This window comes from Salvelinus alpinus, chromosome 9 (assembly GCF_045679555.1).
Source record: "Salvelinus alpinus chromosome 9, SLU_Salpinus.1, whole genome shotgun sequence".
NCBI lineage: Eukaryota > Metazoa > Chordata > Actinopteri > Salmoniformes > Salmonidae > Salvelinus > Salvelinus alpinus.
Genome location: NC_092094.1, coordinates 83,162,901 through 83,180,951, shown reverse-complemented (window position 1 = coordinate 83,180,951; position 18,051 = coordinate 83,162,901). Strand labels below are relative to the sequence as shown.

At 41.7% G+C, this 18,051-nt stretch overlaps 2 protein-coding genes across 3 annotated transcripts in view; one reads left to right on the top strand and one right to left on the bottom strand.

Annotated features, from left to right (window-relative positions):
• Window positions 1-5,828: 5,828 nt before the first annotated feature.
• The window catches only part of fsip1 (fibrous sheath interacting protein 1), a 52,584-nt gene continuing 40,361 nt past the window's right edge, over window positions 5,829-18,051 (top strand). Inside the window, exons 1-7 of one of the 2 annotated variants that reach the window (XM_071327463.1) lie at window positions 5,829-6,111; window positions 6,228-6,405; window positions 13,321-13,378; window positions 13,483-13,652; window positions 13,747-13,825; window positions 14,126-14,221; window positions 17,829-17,965. In XM_071327463.1, coding sequence (XP_071183564.1) covers window positions 6,235-6,405; window positions 13,321-13,378; window positions 13,483-13,652; window positions 13,747-13,825; window positions 14,126-14,221; window positions 17,829-17,965 — 711 coding nt within the window. In that variant the 5' untranslated portion in view covers window positions 5,829-6,111; window positions 6,228-6,234. Of the gene's footprint in view, window positions 6,112-6,227; window positions 6,406-13,320; window positions 13,379-13,482; window positions 13,653-13,743; window positions 13,826-14,125; window positions 14,222-17,828; window positions 17,966-18,051 lie in introns of both variants that reach the window. The other variant, XM_071327462.1, reaches the window with a different exon arrangement.
• On the bottom strand, window positions 8,297-12,019 carry LOC139530778 (myb/SANT-like DNA-binding domain-containing protein 4). Its single transcript, XM_071327464.1, has 11 exons — window positions 11,645-12,019; window positions 11,281-11,351; window positions 11,017-11,193; window positions 10,865-10,926; window positions 10,696-10,782; window positions 10,567-10,608; window positions 10,325-10,498; window positions 10,210-10,245; window positions 9,557-10,111; window positions 9,164-9,275; window positions 8,297-9,069 (listed from the first exon to the last, which is right to left on the bottom strand). The coding sequence occupies exons 1-8, from the start codon at window positions 11,800-11,802 to the stop codon at window positions 10,210-10,212; spliced, it is 807 nt and encodes a 268-aa protein (XP_071183565.1). The 5' UTR covers window positions 11,803-12,019; the 3' UTR covers window positions 8,297-9,069; window positions 9,164-9,275; window positions 9,557-10,111.

Below are 18,051 nucleotides of genomic sequence, written 5' to 3'. Positions count from 1 at the left end.
GTACACTGTTAACAAACCTCCAGACGAGCTTCAATGCCATCCAACTCTCCTTCCGTGGCCTCCAACTGCTCTTAAATGCTAGTAAAACTAAATGCATGCTCTTCAACCGATCGCTGCCCGCACCTGCCCGCCTGATTAGCAATCACTACTCTGGACGGTTCATATTTAGTACTGTGCACCTTCCATAGTCCATTCTGGACTTTGGGACTGAAGCAACCTCTTGTGACATGTCTTGTGGGGTATGCATGGGTGTCCAAGCTGTGCGCCAGCAGTTCAAACAGACACCACGGTGCATTCAACATGTCAATACCTCTCATAAATACAAGCAGTGATGAAGTCAATCTCTCCTCCACTTTGAGCCAGGAGAGATTGACATGCATATTATTAACATTAGCGTTCTGTGTACATCCAGGGCCAGCCGTGCTGCCCTGTTCTGAACCAATTGCAATTTTCCTAAGTCCTTTTTTGTGGCACCTGACCACACGACTGAACAGTAGTCCAGGTGTGACAAAACTAGGGTAGGTAGGACCTGCCTTGTTGACAGTGCTGTCAAGAAGGTAGAGCAGCGCTTTGTCATGGACATACTTCTCCACATCTTAGCTACTGTTGTATCAATAAGTTTTGACCATGACAGTTTACAATCCAGGGTAACTCCAAGCAGTTTAGTCACCTCAACTTGCTCAATTTCCAGATTATTTATTACAAGATTTAGTTGAGGTTTAGGGTTTAGTGAATGATTTGTCCCAAATACAATGCTTTTAGTTTTAGAAATATTTAGGACAAACTTATTCCTTGCCACCCACTCTGAAACTAACTGCAACTCTTTGTTAAACGTTGCAGTCATTTCAGTCGCTGTAGTAGCTGACATGTATAGTGTTGAGTCATCTGTATACATAGACACTCTGGCTTTCCTCAAAGCCAGTGGAAATTCATTAGTAAAGATTGAAAAAGTAAAGGGCCTAGACAGCTGCCTTAGGGATTTCCTGATTCTACCTGGATTATGTTGGAGAGGCTTCCATTAAAAGAACACCCTCTGTGTTCTGTTTGACAGGTAACGCTTTATCCACAATATAGCAGGTGGTGTAAAGCCATAACACATAAGTTTTGCCAGCAGCAGACTATGATCGATAATGTCAAAGGCCGCACTGAAGTCTAACAAAACAGCCCCCACAATCTTTTTGTCATCAATTTCTCTCAGCCAATCATCAGTCATTTGTGTATGTGCTGTGCTTGTTGAATGTCCTTCTCTATAAGCATGTTGAAAGTTTGCTGTCAATTTGTTTACTGTAAAATAGCATTGTATCTGGTCAAGCACAATTTCTTTCCAGAAGTTTACTAAGGGTTGGTAACAGGTTGATTGGTAGGCTATTTGATCCAGGAAAGGGGCTTTTACTAGTCTTAGGTGGCGGAATGACTTTTGCTTCCCCCCAAGCCTGAGGGCACACACTTTCTAGTTGGCTTAAATTGAAGATGTGGCAATATCGTCCGCTATTATCCTCAGTAATTTTCCATCCAAGTTGTCAGACCCCGGTGGCTTGTCATTGTTGATAGACAACAATAATTTTTTCACCCCTTCCACACTAACTTTATGGAATGTAAAATTACAATGCTTGTCTTTTATAATTTATTCAGTTATACTTGGATGTGTAGTGTCAGCATTTGTTGCTGGCATGTTATGCTTAAATTTGCTAATCTTGCCAATGAAAAAATCATTAAAGTAGTTGGCAATATCAGTTGGTTTTGTGATGAATGAATTTTGACCAGAATTTCATTTAACTTCTTATGGCTGCAGGGACAGTATTGAGTAGCTTGGATGAAAGGTGCACAGAGGTGCCCATAGTAAACTGCCTGCTCCTCAGTCCGAGTTGCTAATATATGCATATTATTATTAGTATTGGATAGAAAACACTCTGAAGTTTCTAAAACTGTTTGAATGATGTCTGTGAGTATAACAGAACTCATATGGCAGGCAAAAACCTGAGAAAAAATCCAAACAGGAAGAGCGAATTCTGAGGTGGGTCGATTTTCAACCAAGCCACTATTGAATAGACAGTGGGATATGGATGAGTTTGCACTTCCTACGGCTTCCACTAGATGTCAACAGTCTGTAGAACCTTGTCTGATGCCTCTACTGTGAAGTGGAGCCGAAGGAGACAGGAATTAGTCAGGTCTATCATGACCTGACCATGCTCTGACCATGCGCGTTCACATGAGAGGGGGGAGCTCTGTTCCATCGCACATCTGAAGTCAATGTAATTCTCCGGTTGGAACGTTACTGAAGATTTATGTTAAAAACATTCTAAAGATTGATTCAATACATCATTTGACATGTTTCTACTGACTGTTACGGAACTTTTTGACTTTTCGTCTGCTTTTAGTGAACGCGCTTCCTGACTTTGGATTTGTTTACCAAACACGCTAACAAAAATAGCTATTTGGACATAAATGATGGACATTACCGAACAAAACAAACATTTCTTGTGGAAGTGGGAGTCCTGGGAGTGCATTCCGACGAAGATCAGCAAAGGTAAGTGAAGATTTATAATGCTTTTTATGAGTTTTGTTGACTGCACAATTTGGCGGGTAACTGTATGGCTTCCTTTTGTGGCTGAACGCTGTTCTCAGATTATTGAATATTGTGCTTTTGCCGTAAAGCTTTTTGAAATCTGACACAGCGGTTGCATTAAGAACAAGTGTATCTTTAATTCTATGGAAAACATGTATCTTTCATCAAAGTTTATGATGAGTATTTATGTTATTTGACATGGTTCTCTGCAATTTTCCGGATATTTTGGAGCCATTTCTGAACATGGCGCCAATGTAAACAGGTTTTTGGATATAAATATGAACTTTATCGAACAAAACATATATGTATTGTGTAACATGAAGTCCTATGAGTGTCATCTGATGAAGATCATCAAAGGTTAGTGATTCATTTTATCTCTATTTCTGCTGTTTGTGACTCCTGTCTTTGGCAGGGAAAATGACTGTGTTTTTCTGTGATTTTGCGGTGACCTAACATAATCGTTTGGTGTGCTTTCGCTGTAAACCCTATTTGAAATCGGACACTTTGATGGGATTAACAACAAGGTACCTTTACCTTTAAAATGGTATAAGATACATGTATGTTTGGGGAATTTGAATTATGAGATTTCTGTTTGAATTTGGCGCCCTGCACTTTCACTGGCTGTTGTCATATTATCCCGTTAACGGGATTGCAGCCATAAGAAGTTTTAAGGTGCTCCAAAGCTTTTTACTATCATTCTTTATTTCATTTATCTTGGTTTCATAGGATTTTTTTCCTTCTGTTTATTCAGTTTAGTCACATGATTTCTCAATTTGCAATACATTTTCCAATCGGTTGTGCAGCCAGACATATTTGCCATTCCTTTTGCCTCATCCCTCTCAACCATAAAAATGTTCAATTCCACATCAATCCATGGGGATTTAACAGTTTTTACAGTCATTTTATTAATGGGTGCATGCTTATTAGCAACTGGAATAAGCAATTTCATAAATGTGTCAAGTGTAGTGTCTGTTTGCTCCTCATTAAACACCACGGACCAAAAGATATTCAACAGCATCACTACAAAACGTATTGTATGACCTCTTATACATTATATTAGGCCCAGCCTTTGGAACTTTGGTTTTCCTAGATGTCGCTACTATATTATGATCACTACATCCGAGGGATCTGGATACTGCTTTCAAGCACATTTCTGCAGCATTAGTAAAGATGTGATCAATGCATATTGATGATTTCATTCCTGTGCTGTTTGTTTACTGACATATTCAATATCTCCCTAGCCCAGTCTGCCGTCCCCACTTGCTTCAAGATGTCCACCATTGTTCCTGTACCCAAGAAAGCAAAGGTAACTGATCTAAATGACTATCACCCCGTAGCACTCACTTCTGTCATCATGAAGTGCTTTGAGAGGCTAGTTAAGGATCATATCACCTCCACCTTACCTGATACCCTAGACCCACATCAATGTGTATACCGCCCCAATAGATCCACAGATGATGCAATAGCCCTATCCCATCTGGACAAGAGGAATACCTATGTAAGAATGCTGTTCATTGACTAGAGCTCAGCCTTCAACACCATAGTACCCTCCAAGCTCATCATTATGCTTGGGGCCCTGGGTCTGAACCCCGCCCTGTGCAACTGGGTGCTGGACTTCCTGATGGGCTGCCCCCAGGTGGTGAAGGTAGGAAACAACACCACTTCGCTGATCCTCAACACTGGGGCCCCACAAGGGTGCGTGCTCATCCCCCTCCTGTTCACCCATGACTGTGTGGCCACGCACGCCTCCAACTCAATCATCAAGTTTGTAGATTACACAACAGTAGTAGGCCTGATCACCAACAATGACGACACAGATTACAGGGAGGAGGTGAGGGGCCTGGCGGAGTGGTGCCAGGAAAATAACCTCAACAAAACGAAGGAGCTTTTCGTGGATTTCAAATCAAAGTTTATTTGTCACGTGCGCTGAATACAACAGGTGTAGACCTTACAGTGAAATGCTTACTTACAGGCTCTAACCAATAGTGCAAAAAAGGTATTAGGTGAACAATAGGTAGGTAAAGAAATAAAATAACAGTAAAAAAGACAGGCTATATACAGTAGCGAGGCTATAGAAGTAGTGAGGCTACATACAGACACCGTTTAGTCAGGCTGATTGAGGTAGTATGTACATGTAGATATGGTTAAAGTGACTATGCATATATGATGAACAGAGAGTAGCAGTAGCGTAAAATAGGGTTTGGCAAGTGGTGGGTGGGACACAATGCAGATAGCCCGGTTAGCCAATGTGCGGGAGCACTGGTTGGTCGGCCCAATTGAGGTAGTATGTACATGAATGTATAGTTAAAGTGACTATGCATATATGATAAACAGAGAGTAGCAGCAGCGTAAAAAGAGGGTTTGGGGGTGCACACAATGCAAATAGTCCGGTTAGCCATTTGATTACCTGTTCAGGACTCTTATGGCTTGGGGGTTAAAACTGTTGAGAAGCCTTTTGTCCTGCACTTGGCACTCCGGTACCGCTTGCCATGCGGTAGTAGAGAGAACAGTCTATGACTGGGGTGGCTGGGGTCTTTGACAATTTTTAGGGCCTTCCTCTGACACCGCCTGGTGTAGAGGGCCTGGATGGCAGGCAGCTTAGCCCCAGTGATGTACTGCGCCGTACGCACTACCCTCTGTAGTGCCTTGCAGTCAGAGGCCGAGCAATTGCCGTCCCAGGAAGGTTGTGTCGACTTCAGAAGACAACAGAGAGAGCATGGCCCTATTCACATTGACAGGACCGCAGTGGAGAAGGTTAAAAGCTTCAAGTTCCTCTGCGTACACATAAATGACAATCTGAAATGGTCCACCCACACAGACAGTGTGGTGAAGAATGCGCAACAAGGTAGAATTGAAAGTATCCTGTCGGGCTGCATCACTGCCTGGTATGGCAACTGCACCGTCCGCAACCGCAGGGCTCTCCAGAGGGTGGTGCGGTCTGCCCAACGCATCACCGGGGGCAGACTGCCTGCCTTCCAGGACACCTACAGCACCCGATGTCACAGGAAGGCCAAAAAGATCTAAGGTACTGCACTGAGATGCAGTACCTTAGACCGCTGCGCCACTCGAGCCCTTATTATATTATTTATCTTATATGAAGTAGAAATGCTCGTAAACATTTTCCCCGATTTGGTTATACTTTTTTAAAAGCACATTTTTACATTACGCACTATGCAAAGCTGAAAAAAAGATTGATATCGTATCATACACATAGCGTTTTACCTCGGACTTGTATTTTGAAGGCAACATCTGAAAACGGGAAGTCATGTGGATAGATGCTTCTACGGGTTGCTTCTGTGAAGCTAATGTTAGTGCAATCTGCGATCCTTGGGACGTCCCTACTCTAAACCCATATACCCTAACTATAACCTAACCCTACCATTTTAAATGTCATCTTCCCAAGGATTCCAGATTGCACCAACCGCGATACTAATAATACATATGGCTAGTATTCAAAGTTTGTAGTTACCACTTCCGGGTCTTTTGCGTCCTTAGATACCACCCCGAAAGAAAAACATCACCACGCCTGCCTACACAGCTATCAGGTATCTAGACTATATTTATAATTTAACGAAAAATACAATAGAACATTTGATTTATTTACCTATATAATTATTGCAAAATGCTCTATTCTAATATTGGGTTACGTTAACGTTACCAGAGCACCCATGGATATTACGAGAGGCAGTTTAGATGATATCTCCCGCCCGGCATCCAACGAGCGTTCTCGCCCGGGTAGCCGTGTATCAACTGTGTCACTGCCTGACGTCGGGAGAGTTTTTCATCCCAGCCCGACGTCCCTGGTGGTCCTGAGCGATGATGCCCCTAACAATAAGCTGGTAATGTACTTACATGCACACTTTGTGCGTGTAGAACAAGATTACCTAACATATGCTCCTCAAGAAGTCAAGGGTCAAGTCAAGAAAACACATTTGGAATAATGTGTCAAGAAGGGGACACAGTTTGAACCTGATAGTATTTGGTTAATGTTTCACAATTTCCTTTGGGTGATGGACCATTCTTGATACACACAGGAAACTGTTGTGCGTGAAAAACCCAGCAGCATTGCAGTTCTTGACACAAACCTACTACCATACCCGGTTCAAAGGCACTTAAAGTTTTTGTCTTGCCCATTCACCCTCTGAATGACACACATACACAATTCATGTCTCAAAGGTTAAAGAACGATTTTCAAGCCATCTCCTCCCCTTCAGCTACACTGATTTTAAGTCGATGTAACAAGTGACATCAATAAGGGATCATACTGTAGCTTTCACCTGGATTCACCTGGTCAGCCTTTGTCATGGAAAGAGCAGGCATTCTTAATGTTTTGTATACTCAGTGTATAAAAGCACCACCATATTTGGTTCTGTTAGCTAACTGTCCAGGTTGGAGCTTTGTACCTGAAGGTCCCATGTAGAGGCTGTGTTGTGTGGTTGCTGTGCATGTTTGTTCAAGAACCATTTGAGGACCTTATAATAATTTGGTGTGATGGAGTTTCTTACACTTTTGTACTGTGTTTGGAGGCTTTGATGGTGGCTTTTGAGTCTGGGTAGACAAAATATCCACAGGAAAGTATTATTAAACCGACTTCAACACAAGTCTCAGTGTGTGGTGAATATTTGTTTGCTCGAGACCTAAGACACATGCATGTAATTCATGCATATTAACTGAAGTCTTGCAGCTGTTTTACATGGTTTTGCGCATGTGATAGAAATTTAAACAGCAGTACTTTAAATAATACTTTCCTATGGATATTTTGGCAAAAATGTTGACCCACTGAAGGACTAACCGCACACAGACAACCGGTAGAGTAAGTTCAAATGTAACCTCATCCCCAGGCTATAAGCCTGGTATATCAATGATTCAGTGTTGGCCTTAGTGGGAGTGACCATAGAAGTCTATGGAAGTGACCTGCTGAGTAAAGTATTTGAATCACACAGCTGCGAGGTGTGTTGTAGTAGATGATTGGTTGGCAGATTAAGCCAAAGCCAATATGTCCAGGGGCCTGTTGCACAAAACTAGGATAAGGGATTAAGCCAGGATATCTTGGTGATCCTGGCTCAATTGATCCGTAATCCGGTTGCACTAAAGATGGATAGGGGGCAGGAGGATATGTTATGGTATAAATTACCATGGAGATTTATTCTGTGGAGCTAGCCTGCTCCAGACCAGGCTAAATTCCAGGATCTATTTAATCTCATCCCTAATGTCAGTCAGCAGTCACCACAAATGGAAACCAATAGTTATTTCACTGCTCACTATACATTGTTATCACATATAACTAGACCCACTGTTATTATTTAAACGTTTGTGATCATTAATTTCAATGATTTGGGATAAAAAATGATTTTTAGATGATGTTGCTATCATTAGATAATTTACAGTTTCCCATAGACTATAAGGCTATATATAAAATGATAGAATATTAGGGCCACAGAGGGGAAAAAAACACAAGTCATAATATTGTAACCAGTTGTTTTAAAGGAGGACAGTTGTTAAAATGACAGATGTGGGGCATTTCGTGAAATTGTACTTCAGTATGGTTTCATAAACAAAGACATGCTGATGTGCCAGAATATTAAGTATCACATTGTCATAAGTATCAAAACTGTAAAAACAATATGTAGCTTTTCTGCAGAAAGAACCAGCCTCATAAATTTATGACTTTATCCTTTTTCTTCAGTGTGGCCCTAGTACTCTGTCATATAAACAAATACACATTCCATATGAATATAAAAACACAATGTGTAACATTATGTTCCTTTATTGAATAAGGACAAAACAAAGCAGGTAAACCATCAGCTCCTTTCGAAACTGAAGTCACAGTGACTCTACAAGATGGAAAGCACAGAATCCAAGCATATTATACAAAATGATACATACACATTCAAAGGTCTGTATATAACACACCCTGCATGTCTGCACACTAAAATAAATGCAGGACAAATCCATACACATCAACTGAACAGACAAATGAATGGATGCAGTAGCCTCCCTGCAGCCTTGTATTACACACAGTATACCGCACAAACATCATAAGAGGCCAAATTCGTCAAAAAACGAACCCAAAAAAACCCAAATTCCTCTGCCACCGCAGGACATATTTAACCAAAATTGAAAGCACACATACTAACTAAAATAATTCAACACATATTGGTCCCTCAGCAGCCGACCACTGTCGTCATCAGGGAAGATTGCCGGATTGTCCCAGTCCATGGCTGGTGGCACTCTGGGGGCCCTCTCCTTCCTCAGGCAGGCCACATTGTGGAGGACAGCACAAGCCACAGTAATATCACATGCCCTAACAGGGCTGACCCTTAATTTGTGAAGGCAGTGAAAGCGTGCCTTCAGGAGGCCAAAGGTCATTTCAACTCTGGCCCTGGTCCTGGCATGGGCATGGTTGTAGGCCTGCTGTGCTTCCTGGGGGTCTGTGAAAGGTGTCAGGAGAAAAGGCTGGCAGCCATACCCCCTGTCTCCCAGCAACACACCAGAGAATTCACCTGTCAACACAAAATCTCATCATTACTACCTCATAAACACAGTGATATTCTTGACACAGCCATGATGGTTATAAATAGGGGTTGTGTGGCTTACCTTGTGATAGGCACTGATAGATTTCAGAGGCCCGAAAGATTCTGGAGTCATGGACTGAGCCAGGCCATTTTGCCACAACATTGCTGATCACACAGTCAGCATTGCAGACCATCTGAAATCATAAGATGAGGAATATTACACCAATCAATGCACATCACTGGCAATGCAGAGTGTTCGTCAATGGACAATATCAAAAAGTTATGTTCACCTGAACATTAATGCTGTGAAAGGATTTCCTATTCACAAAATCGGCCTCATGGGCACCTGAGGGGGCTTTTATCCTTATGTGTGTGCAGTCCACTGCACCAATGACATTGGGGAAACCTGTCACACAAAGTAATGAGTATCCTACTATGTGTTAACAGTTGTCCTGTAATTTGTAGATCCTCTTACCTGCAATCCTATAGAACTCCTCTTTGATGTCACAGAGTCTTCTGTGGCCAGGGAAGGAGATGAAGACATCTGCTAATGCTTTGATAGCCAGACACACACTCCTTATTGTGCGGCAAATTGTGGCCTTGTTCAGCTGTTCTGCATCCCCCACTGAGTACAGGAAGGCTCCACTAGCAAAAAAGCGCAAGGCCACACAAACCATTTGCTCCACACTCAGTGCATGGCTCCGTGCAGTGCGGTGCTTAATCCTGGGACCCAGTAGTCTGCATAGATACCTGATGCCATCTGCAGAAAACCTGTATCTTTCATATAGATGGTCATCAGGGAAGGCCAGTGGGTCCAACCGGTCCCTGAAGACCCTTTCTCGCCTGAAGGCTCTCCTCAGCACAAGTGCTTCTTCATCCACCACATCTCGCACGAATGGGCATGCCATTGTCAGAGCAGAAAGGAACACACAATTTTGGGCCTTCATATAGGCTAGTGGCCACACCTGGTGCTGGGGGGGTGGGCAAAAGAGGGCGATGCCTTATAACGATGACTTGGTTGTACTGATTGCTGGGAAAATAAAAAAAACCTTAGAAAGATGCCACCGTCCTGTGTGCTCACAATAAGAGCTCATATGTCATGGCTCACTTGACTTTACGAGAATATACCTAATTTTTATTTTGAGCTGTGTCATCTTCTTGGAGCTGGGGGAGGAAAGAAAAATAATGATTAATACATTTGTGTTACAGTTAGCATACAGTGTACATTGAAGGCATATCTTACCTCCCTCTCAAGTTTTTTTATTTCAAGGTCCAGTTTACTAATTGTCCTCTTTTTTATTTCGGACTCCAGTGCAAGATTTTCCATCTTTTTCTTCTTGTACTGAATGTCTATGTCTGCCAGTTCTATTTGGCGCCGGAGGTGGTTGCCATACAACTTTCTGATAGCTTGTGAGCTCTGTGAACACAATACAATTAGCGCAGCTGGAATTTGGCAGGATGTGGTGTCCTTTTATTAATACGCACTATGTTGCCAGGCTGGTTTTCCCACTGTATAGCATCTGGGTCCTGTAAAAGAAATTAGATTTTTTGATTTTGATGAGGACTCCTCACCATTGTAGAGTAAATAGTACTTTCACAGTCTTAACATGATACCTCATGCCTTCTGGAATCCAGAGAGATGGTCTCCTCCTCATCATCGTCTCCATCATGTGCTGTTGCTGCTGCACTGGGGCCTTCACCCTATCACATTTAATCGGATTCATATTGAAGCTAGTAGACAAGACATGCCAGGCCTACAGTATGCCTTTGATGGAGTACTCACTGGATCAGCATCGTCTGGTGCTTGTGCTGGTGGCTCTAACAGGAACACAGTGCTGCCAGACACTGCAAGACAATAGGTAAACCAAAGTCAGACAGTCCAAATTGATTCAATATGAATGTGGTTGTATCCCATGTAGAGATGGAAGGACATACCTTGAATGAAGCGGGTGGCATCTTGGGAGGAACCTATGCTCGTCTCTTTCCCCCCAGGGATCCCCTCTAAGACGGGCCTGCCTTTATTTAGCTCCAAGGCCATGTCCTCTGCTGGGGTAAGGTCAGCCTTTGGTGACCCACCACCCGTGCCTTGTCTGTGGGTATTCTTTTTCACTGCTAAAACAGTACAGACAATGTGTGAGCAGGCACCTTCTGGGTACAATATATGCTTGTGCTTTGTTAAATATTAGTCAGGGACCATACCATTCTGCAGAATGTTCTTGTATTTGATTTTGACCTGCTGCCATGTCCGTTTTGGCCCGTTCATGTTTAATCTACACACACACACACACACACACACACACATTTAATGGAGTCACACTGCAAAAAATTACTTGGTATTTTTGTCTTGTTTTCAGTAAAAATATCAAAAAATTTATCATAGCTTTATACAGTGTGATGGAGTTACTTTACACAATTTCACTCATATCTGCAGTGCATTTCAATTAAAAATTTAACCGTTTCATAATTACAGTACAACTGCATTTTTGGAGATGTGAATTAAATATTTGAATTGTAATTGTGATGTTTCAGCGGAGCGGTGAGTGTGTAATTGTGCACTACTTACGCATTCAGGCGGTCTGCAATACTTTGCCACGATTTTTCTCTTTGCTTTATCACTGTGGCGGTGTTGCCTTTCTTCTTAATTATATATTTTACCTCCTCGTATGCCTCCATGAGGATTTGTGCTTCCGACGGGGAAAAGTACGCGGCTCTAGTTGCCATGGTAAATCAGTTAATCTGTGATCTGTGGCGGGGTCTATTTGAGTGAGCCGTGAGCGCGCACCTATCCAGGATTGGTTTCACCTGGCTTAATGAATCCGTGTCTGCTCATCCTGGCTTGGTCTTTGTGCAACCAATTAAGCCTGGACGCACATGTTTTGGCTTCATTGAGCTCAGCTGAGTCATTTATCCCGGATGTCTTAATTCTACTTTTGTGCAACAGGCCCCAGGTCTTTCTGTTTTGGCAAACAAAGGCCAAGTTTGATGCGTTGGTCCACCAGACATTTGGGTGGAAGTGTCTGGGAACAAGATTAGTTCAAATGTAATTTGATTTCTTCATTCTGGCTTGTATGGAAACTTTCCAAGTTTTTGCAGTGCTCTGTTTCAGACTGTATACCAATAATTGGTATCACAGTCTGATTTATTACATTTTAGTCAATGCTCTTATCCAGATCAACTTACAGGAGCAATTAGGCTTAAGTGCCTTGCTCAAGGGCACAATCCCTGCTCAGGGATTCGAACAGGCGACCTTTCAGTTACTGGCCCAATGCTCTTAACTGCTAGGCTACCTGCCGCCCTTATTATTAGGCAAGGGTCCGAGCAGTTTGAGAGCAGTGTAGCCTATATTCAACCAGTAGAACATGAATGGTGGCAGAAGGCGGTTAACTAACTCTAAACTTTGATACCTTTCTGAACTATACAGAAATATTAAGAGCATCTTGGTGTGTTTTCTTAACTTGTCTTTTTGTCTTTTACTGTTACCCAGTTCTTACAAGGCAAGCCAACCCTAACCTTTATCCTAAACGTTGCTTTAAATATACTACCATTCAAACGTTGAGAGAATGCCAAGAGTGTGCAAAGCTGTCATCAAGGCAAAGGGTGGCTACTTTGAAGAGTCTCAAATATTACATATATTTTGATTTGTTTAACACTTTTTTGGTTACTACATGATTCCATATGTGTTATTTCATAGTTTTGATGCCTTCACTATTATTCTACAATGTAGAAATATAGTAAAAATAAAGAAACACCCTTGAATGAGTAGGTGTGTCCAAACTTTTGACTGGTACTGTATATATATCTGCCTCTAAGGTTTCTTATTGTAACATATACCCACCTTGCTGGTTATTTCTTGATCCGTGCCTGTTTGGCAACACTTTTCCCACCTCCGAAGGTACAGTATATCCATAATCGGTAGACTTTTCTGATTTGAAAAGTCGTCATTTGCGTCACCAAGGTGTGCCCAAGAAAGATTTAAATAATATTGAGTAGTTATTTATGATGCAAGGTGATTTGTAGATTCGTCAGTTTCGACTCGCCTTTAAAGCCGGCTGCAATGTTGAAAGCGCAAAAGCGAAATTCATGGGAAACTTTGACTCCGCTTCTTGTCTGGAAAGCCCTTAAGATGGAATGTTAAAATAATTATACTGTTTTTAACTGTAAACATGACTGCCTCTTGACTTTCCCCATCAATGGGCCTAGAACCTGTGGTTTGAATAGATGTTACAATTACTTTCCTAGGATCACAGCAACTCACATGAAAACCTCAAGTCTCCAGATGAAAGTCTTCCTGAGAAAGGTAGGCATAAGTACATATCACTATGACATTTTAGGAAGTAGAATACTGAAAAGAAAACGGATGAACATATTTGTATGCATGCATTTCTTTGAATGAATTTCCAGATCACTCCATTGGAGATGTATCTGATGAGGAGAACGAAGATCCAGAACTCCAGAAGGCCATCAAGAAAATGAAAATACTTGACAAAATCTTGGCTTCAAGGATCTCAAATGAAAAAGAGGTCAAGAGAAAAGGAAAGGAGCTCCATCAGAAACTATGGCAGGAACTATTGGTAAGCACAGGGATACGCAGAATACACACATTAAATTACATTTTAAGAATGTCTATCTGTTAAAGGGTATTCCCTACCTATTTCTGTGCAGCAGATAAAGCCCAACAGATCTTCAGAATGGGCAGATGAAGCAGAAAATACAAGGATGTTTTTGGCACTGGCTCCTTCCAGTGGTAAGTGAAATATTAAACAGTAATTCCAGAACGCAGATCAGTGTGGATACTGTTTACAATGCACATTAACTGGAGCTTTGAGGACAATGTACACATATGCCAAATTACTATTCCAAGATATACAGTATAAATCACGTTTTTTTTAATTTTTTTATCACCATTTTCGATCAGCTTTTTTTTTGTATGGGATATGTCACAGCAAATTGATAACGTTATTTAGATTCAGTCTCAGAATTTGAATATGGTAATTTGCTATTAATATACAGGCTATGTGTAATAATCAGTTTTCATTCACCCTAGCTCACGGATCCAGTGAAGAATTGGACTTTGCTCCTGTGTTTGGGACTCAAGTGCCTGACAAAGAGTATGAAAGACACAACAGACAAGTGGAGGAAAGTGAGTTTGTTTAAATATGCTGGAACACAATTATACACTTTACATCATTAAGTTGCTCATATATGTGTATGTAGGCCAATGTACACTGTAACTAGTCCTGTAACAACGTTAGGACTATATTGCAATGTAGTTTTATTATTTTACGCTAGATGGCAGTATAACCCTAGGAAACAATGTAACTATTTTGTAGTTTCACTGTGTATTCAGTTTTCTTGGTGCTTTCATTCCTGAAAACACCACATAGACTACATCTTTCCCTCCAAACTATCCATGAACAACTTTTCCCATCTTTTGAATTTGCTGTTTGCTGGATGACATGTCACTCAGTCATAGTTTGAGAGCCATGAACATTGTGGAGTGGGCCCTTTTCAATTGCATGTATTTCAGTGGTCCAGAAACATAACATGCATGAAGTTTAATTGATACAAGGTCATTTGGAATACTTCCTTAGATTGTTGACAATGTCTCTCCAGAACGTCTCAGGATGATATTAGACAGAGCCAGCAGGTTCTTAAACTCCCAAGTTTACACGTTTACCTGCTGGAATCCAAAAATGCATGAACGGCTCCCAGCAGTGGAGTATCCTCAGAGGAGGAAGGGGAGGACCATCCTCAGTAAATTTAATAAAAATAAAAATAGTGAAACATTTTGAAAAAGTAATCCTTTTTAGATGAACTACGAAATACAGTGCATTCGCAATGTATTCAGACCCCTTGACTTTTTCCACATTTTGTTACGTTACAGCCTTATTCTAAAATTGATTGTTTATTTCTCCTTGTAAATCTACACAAAATACCCCATAATGACAAAGCAAAAACAGGTTTTTAGAAATGTTTGCAAATGTATTAAAAATAAACTGAAATATCACATTTACATAAGTATTCAGACCCTTTACTCACTACTTTGTTGAAGCACCTTTGGCAGCGATTACAGCCTCAAGTCTTCTTGGGTATGAAGCTACAAGCTTGGCACACCTGTATTTGGGGATTTTCTCCCATTATTCTCTGCAGATCCTCTCAAGCTCTGTCAGGTTGGATGGGGAGCGTCACTGCACAGCTATTTTCAGATCTCTCCAGAGATGCTTGATTGGGTTCAAGGGCGCTGGCTGGGCCACTCAAGGACATTCAGAGACTTGTCCCGAAGCCACTCCTGCGTTGTCTTGGCTGTGCGCTTAGTGTCGTTTTCCTGTTGGAAGGTGAACATTTGTCCCAGTCTGAGGTCCTGAGCGCTCTGGAGCAGGTTTTCAACAAGGATCTCTCTGTACTTTATTCCGTTCATCTTTCCCTCAATCCTGACTAGTCTCCCAGTCCCTGCCACTGAAAAACATCCCCACAGCATGATGCTGCCACCACCATGCTTCACCGTAGGAATGGTGCCAAATTTCCTCCAGACGTGACGCTTGGCATCCAGGCCAAAGAGTTCAATCTTGGTTTCATCAGACCAGAGAATCTTGTTTCTCATGGTCAGAGTTCTTTAGGGGCCTTTTGGCAAACTCCAAGCGGGCTGTCATGTGCCTTTTACTGAGGAGTGGCTTCGGTCTGGCCCCTCTACCATAAAGGCCTGATTGGTGGAATGCTGCAGAGATAGTTGTCCTTCTGGAAGGTTCTCCCATCTCCACAGAGGAACTCTGGAGCTCTGTCAGCGTGACCATCGGGTTCTTGCTCACCTCCCTGACCAAGGCCCTTCTCCCCTGATTTCTCAGTTTGGCCAGGCAGCCAGCTCTAGAAAGATTTTTGGTGGTTCCAAACTTCTTCCATTTAAGAATGATGGAGGCCACTGTGTTATTGGGGACATTCAATGCTGCACAAATGTTTTGGTACTCTTCCCCAGATCTGTGCCTCGACACAATCAGGTCTCGGAGCTGTACGGACAATTCCTTCAACCTCATGGCTTGGTTTTTGCTCTGACATGCACTGTCAACTGTGGGACCTTATATATACACAGGTGTGTGCCTTTCCAAATCCTGTCCAATCAATTGAATTTTCCCCAGGTGGACTCCAATCAAGTTGTAGAAACATCTCAAGGATGATCAATTGAAACAGGATGCACCTGAGCTCAATTTTCGAGTCTCATAGCAAAGGGTCTGAATACTTATGTAAATACGTTTTTATTTATTTTTTATATTAAAAACAGTTTTTGCTTTCTCATTATGGGGTATTGTGTGTATATTGATGAGGACTTTTTATTTATTTAATCCGTTTGAGAATTAGGCTGTAATGTAACAATGTGGAAAAAGTGAAGGGGTCTGAATACTTTCCGAATGCACTGTATAACCACAAATAATTAATATAAACTATAAACCACCAAATAATTGATTGAAGCACACTGTTTTGCAATGAAGTTCAACAGTAGCTTCAATAGCACTATGTAGGGTAGCACCATGGTGTACTTCCGTCCTCCTCTGGGTACATTGACTTCAATACAAAACCTAGTAGGCTCATGGTTCTCACCCCCTTCCATAGACTTATACAGTAATTATGACAACATCCTGAGGACGGCCTCCAACCTATCAGAGCTCTTGCAGCATGAACTGACATGTCCACCCAATCAAAGGATCAGAGAAGGAATCTAGTATTGAAAGCGTAAGCTACGGCTAGCAAGCACTGCAGTGTATAAAATGTGGTCGTAGTTGACTGAAAGAGAGAGAAAGACAATAGTTGAACAGTTTTAAACAAATTAATTTCTTTAAAAAATGAAGGAGAAGCGAGAGGGAGCAAAAGAAAGGGGGCATAGATATATTTCTTTCTTTTTTTCACTTACTTAGCTAGCAAATGCAGCTAACTAGTTTAGCCTACTCAAACACCCGGCTGAAACCAAGGGATGCTATGTTAGCTAGCTGGCTATAACTATCCAACACAACACTGGAACTCTTCCAAGTCAAGGAAAGCTTTTGGTTTTACTAATTTATTGCCACCGGGGACTGACTGTGAAACTGCAGAACTGCTTACTGACTGTACACTGTACTACATGATTGTAGCTGGTTTACTAACGCATTAGTTATATTGACTATGAAGTTACTTTAGCTAATATGGTGACAACAATGTAGGCTCTTTGTAGCTGTTATTTGGTTTGGTTTGGAATGTTTTTTTTGCCTGGTCATATACAGCTGATGTGTTGTGTATTGAAGTCCGCAAGCGAAGGGAAAAGGTGAGAGGAGGAGAGCGCATAGATGCGAGAAGGAATACAACCTGGCTGATATGAAAGTGAACTGTGTTTACGTGTGGTCAGGGGTCTATTCATTCCGCTGATTCTGTAAAAAAAAAAATCTAAAACAGAATGCAAATGGAACGAAACGGGGATAAACATATTTGAATTTGTCCACCCTAGATCAGCTAGATGCAGGCAAAATGTTCTCTCGACCTGTGTGCATCTACATTGTAAACTTTCATTCATAGGCTAGGTTGTAGCAACCTCATGATGGGTATATGGAAAATTTGAGTATCATTCATGTAGTAGCCTATCAATGTTACATTGCACTGGGTGAATGGAATATGAATGACAGTCATCCAATATGTTGTAATAGAAATAAGGCCATGCTCATAAAAAAAATAAAAAATAAATCCTCCTTCACCTAAAACTGTACCAACCGCCACTGACTCCCACACAGGTGAAAAGGACCTCAACACCACAGCAGCAGACTTGGCTGAAGTGGGTCACGAAGAGAGGGCAGACGAGTCAGAAGGCAGCCAGAGTGGGGGTCCCAGGGGCAAAAATAAACAAGACTTTGTGAAGAAAAATATTGAGGTATGTCAAAGTTCATGTTGGGCAAAGTGCAGTGTCAGACTCTCACATGACTTTGGAGTCTCACATTACTCATGTTATTTTTTCCC

What these genes read in the sequence shown, in the direction of transcription:
- LOC139530778 (XM_071327464.1), bottom strand. Translation starts at nt 11,802, where the DNA reads ATGGCAACTAGAGCCGCGTACTTTTCCCCGTCGGAAGCACAAATCCTC. An exon ending in TGCCACCCGCTTCATTCAAG is followed by an intron (nt 10,927 to 11,016) that starts GTATGTCCTTCC and finishes ATTGTCTTGCAG; the next exon opens with TGTCTGGCAGCACTGTGTTC. An exon ending in CACCAGACGATGCTGATCCA is followed by an intron (nt 10,783 to 10,864) that starts GTGAGTACTCCA and finishes TAAATGTGATAG; the next exon opens with GGTGAAGGCCCCAGTGCAGC.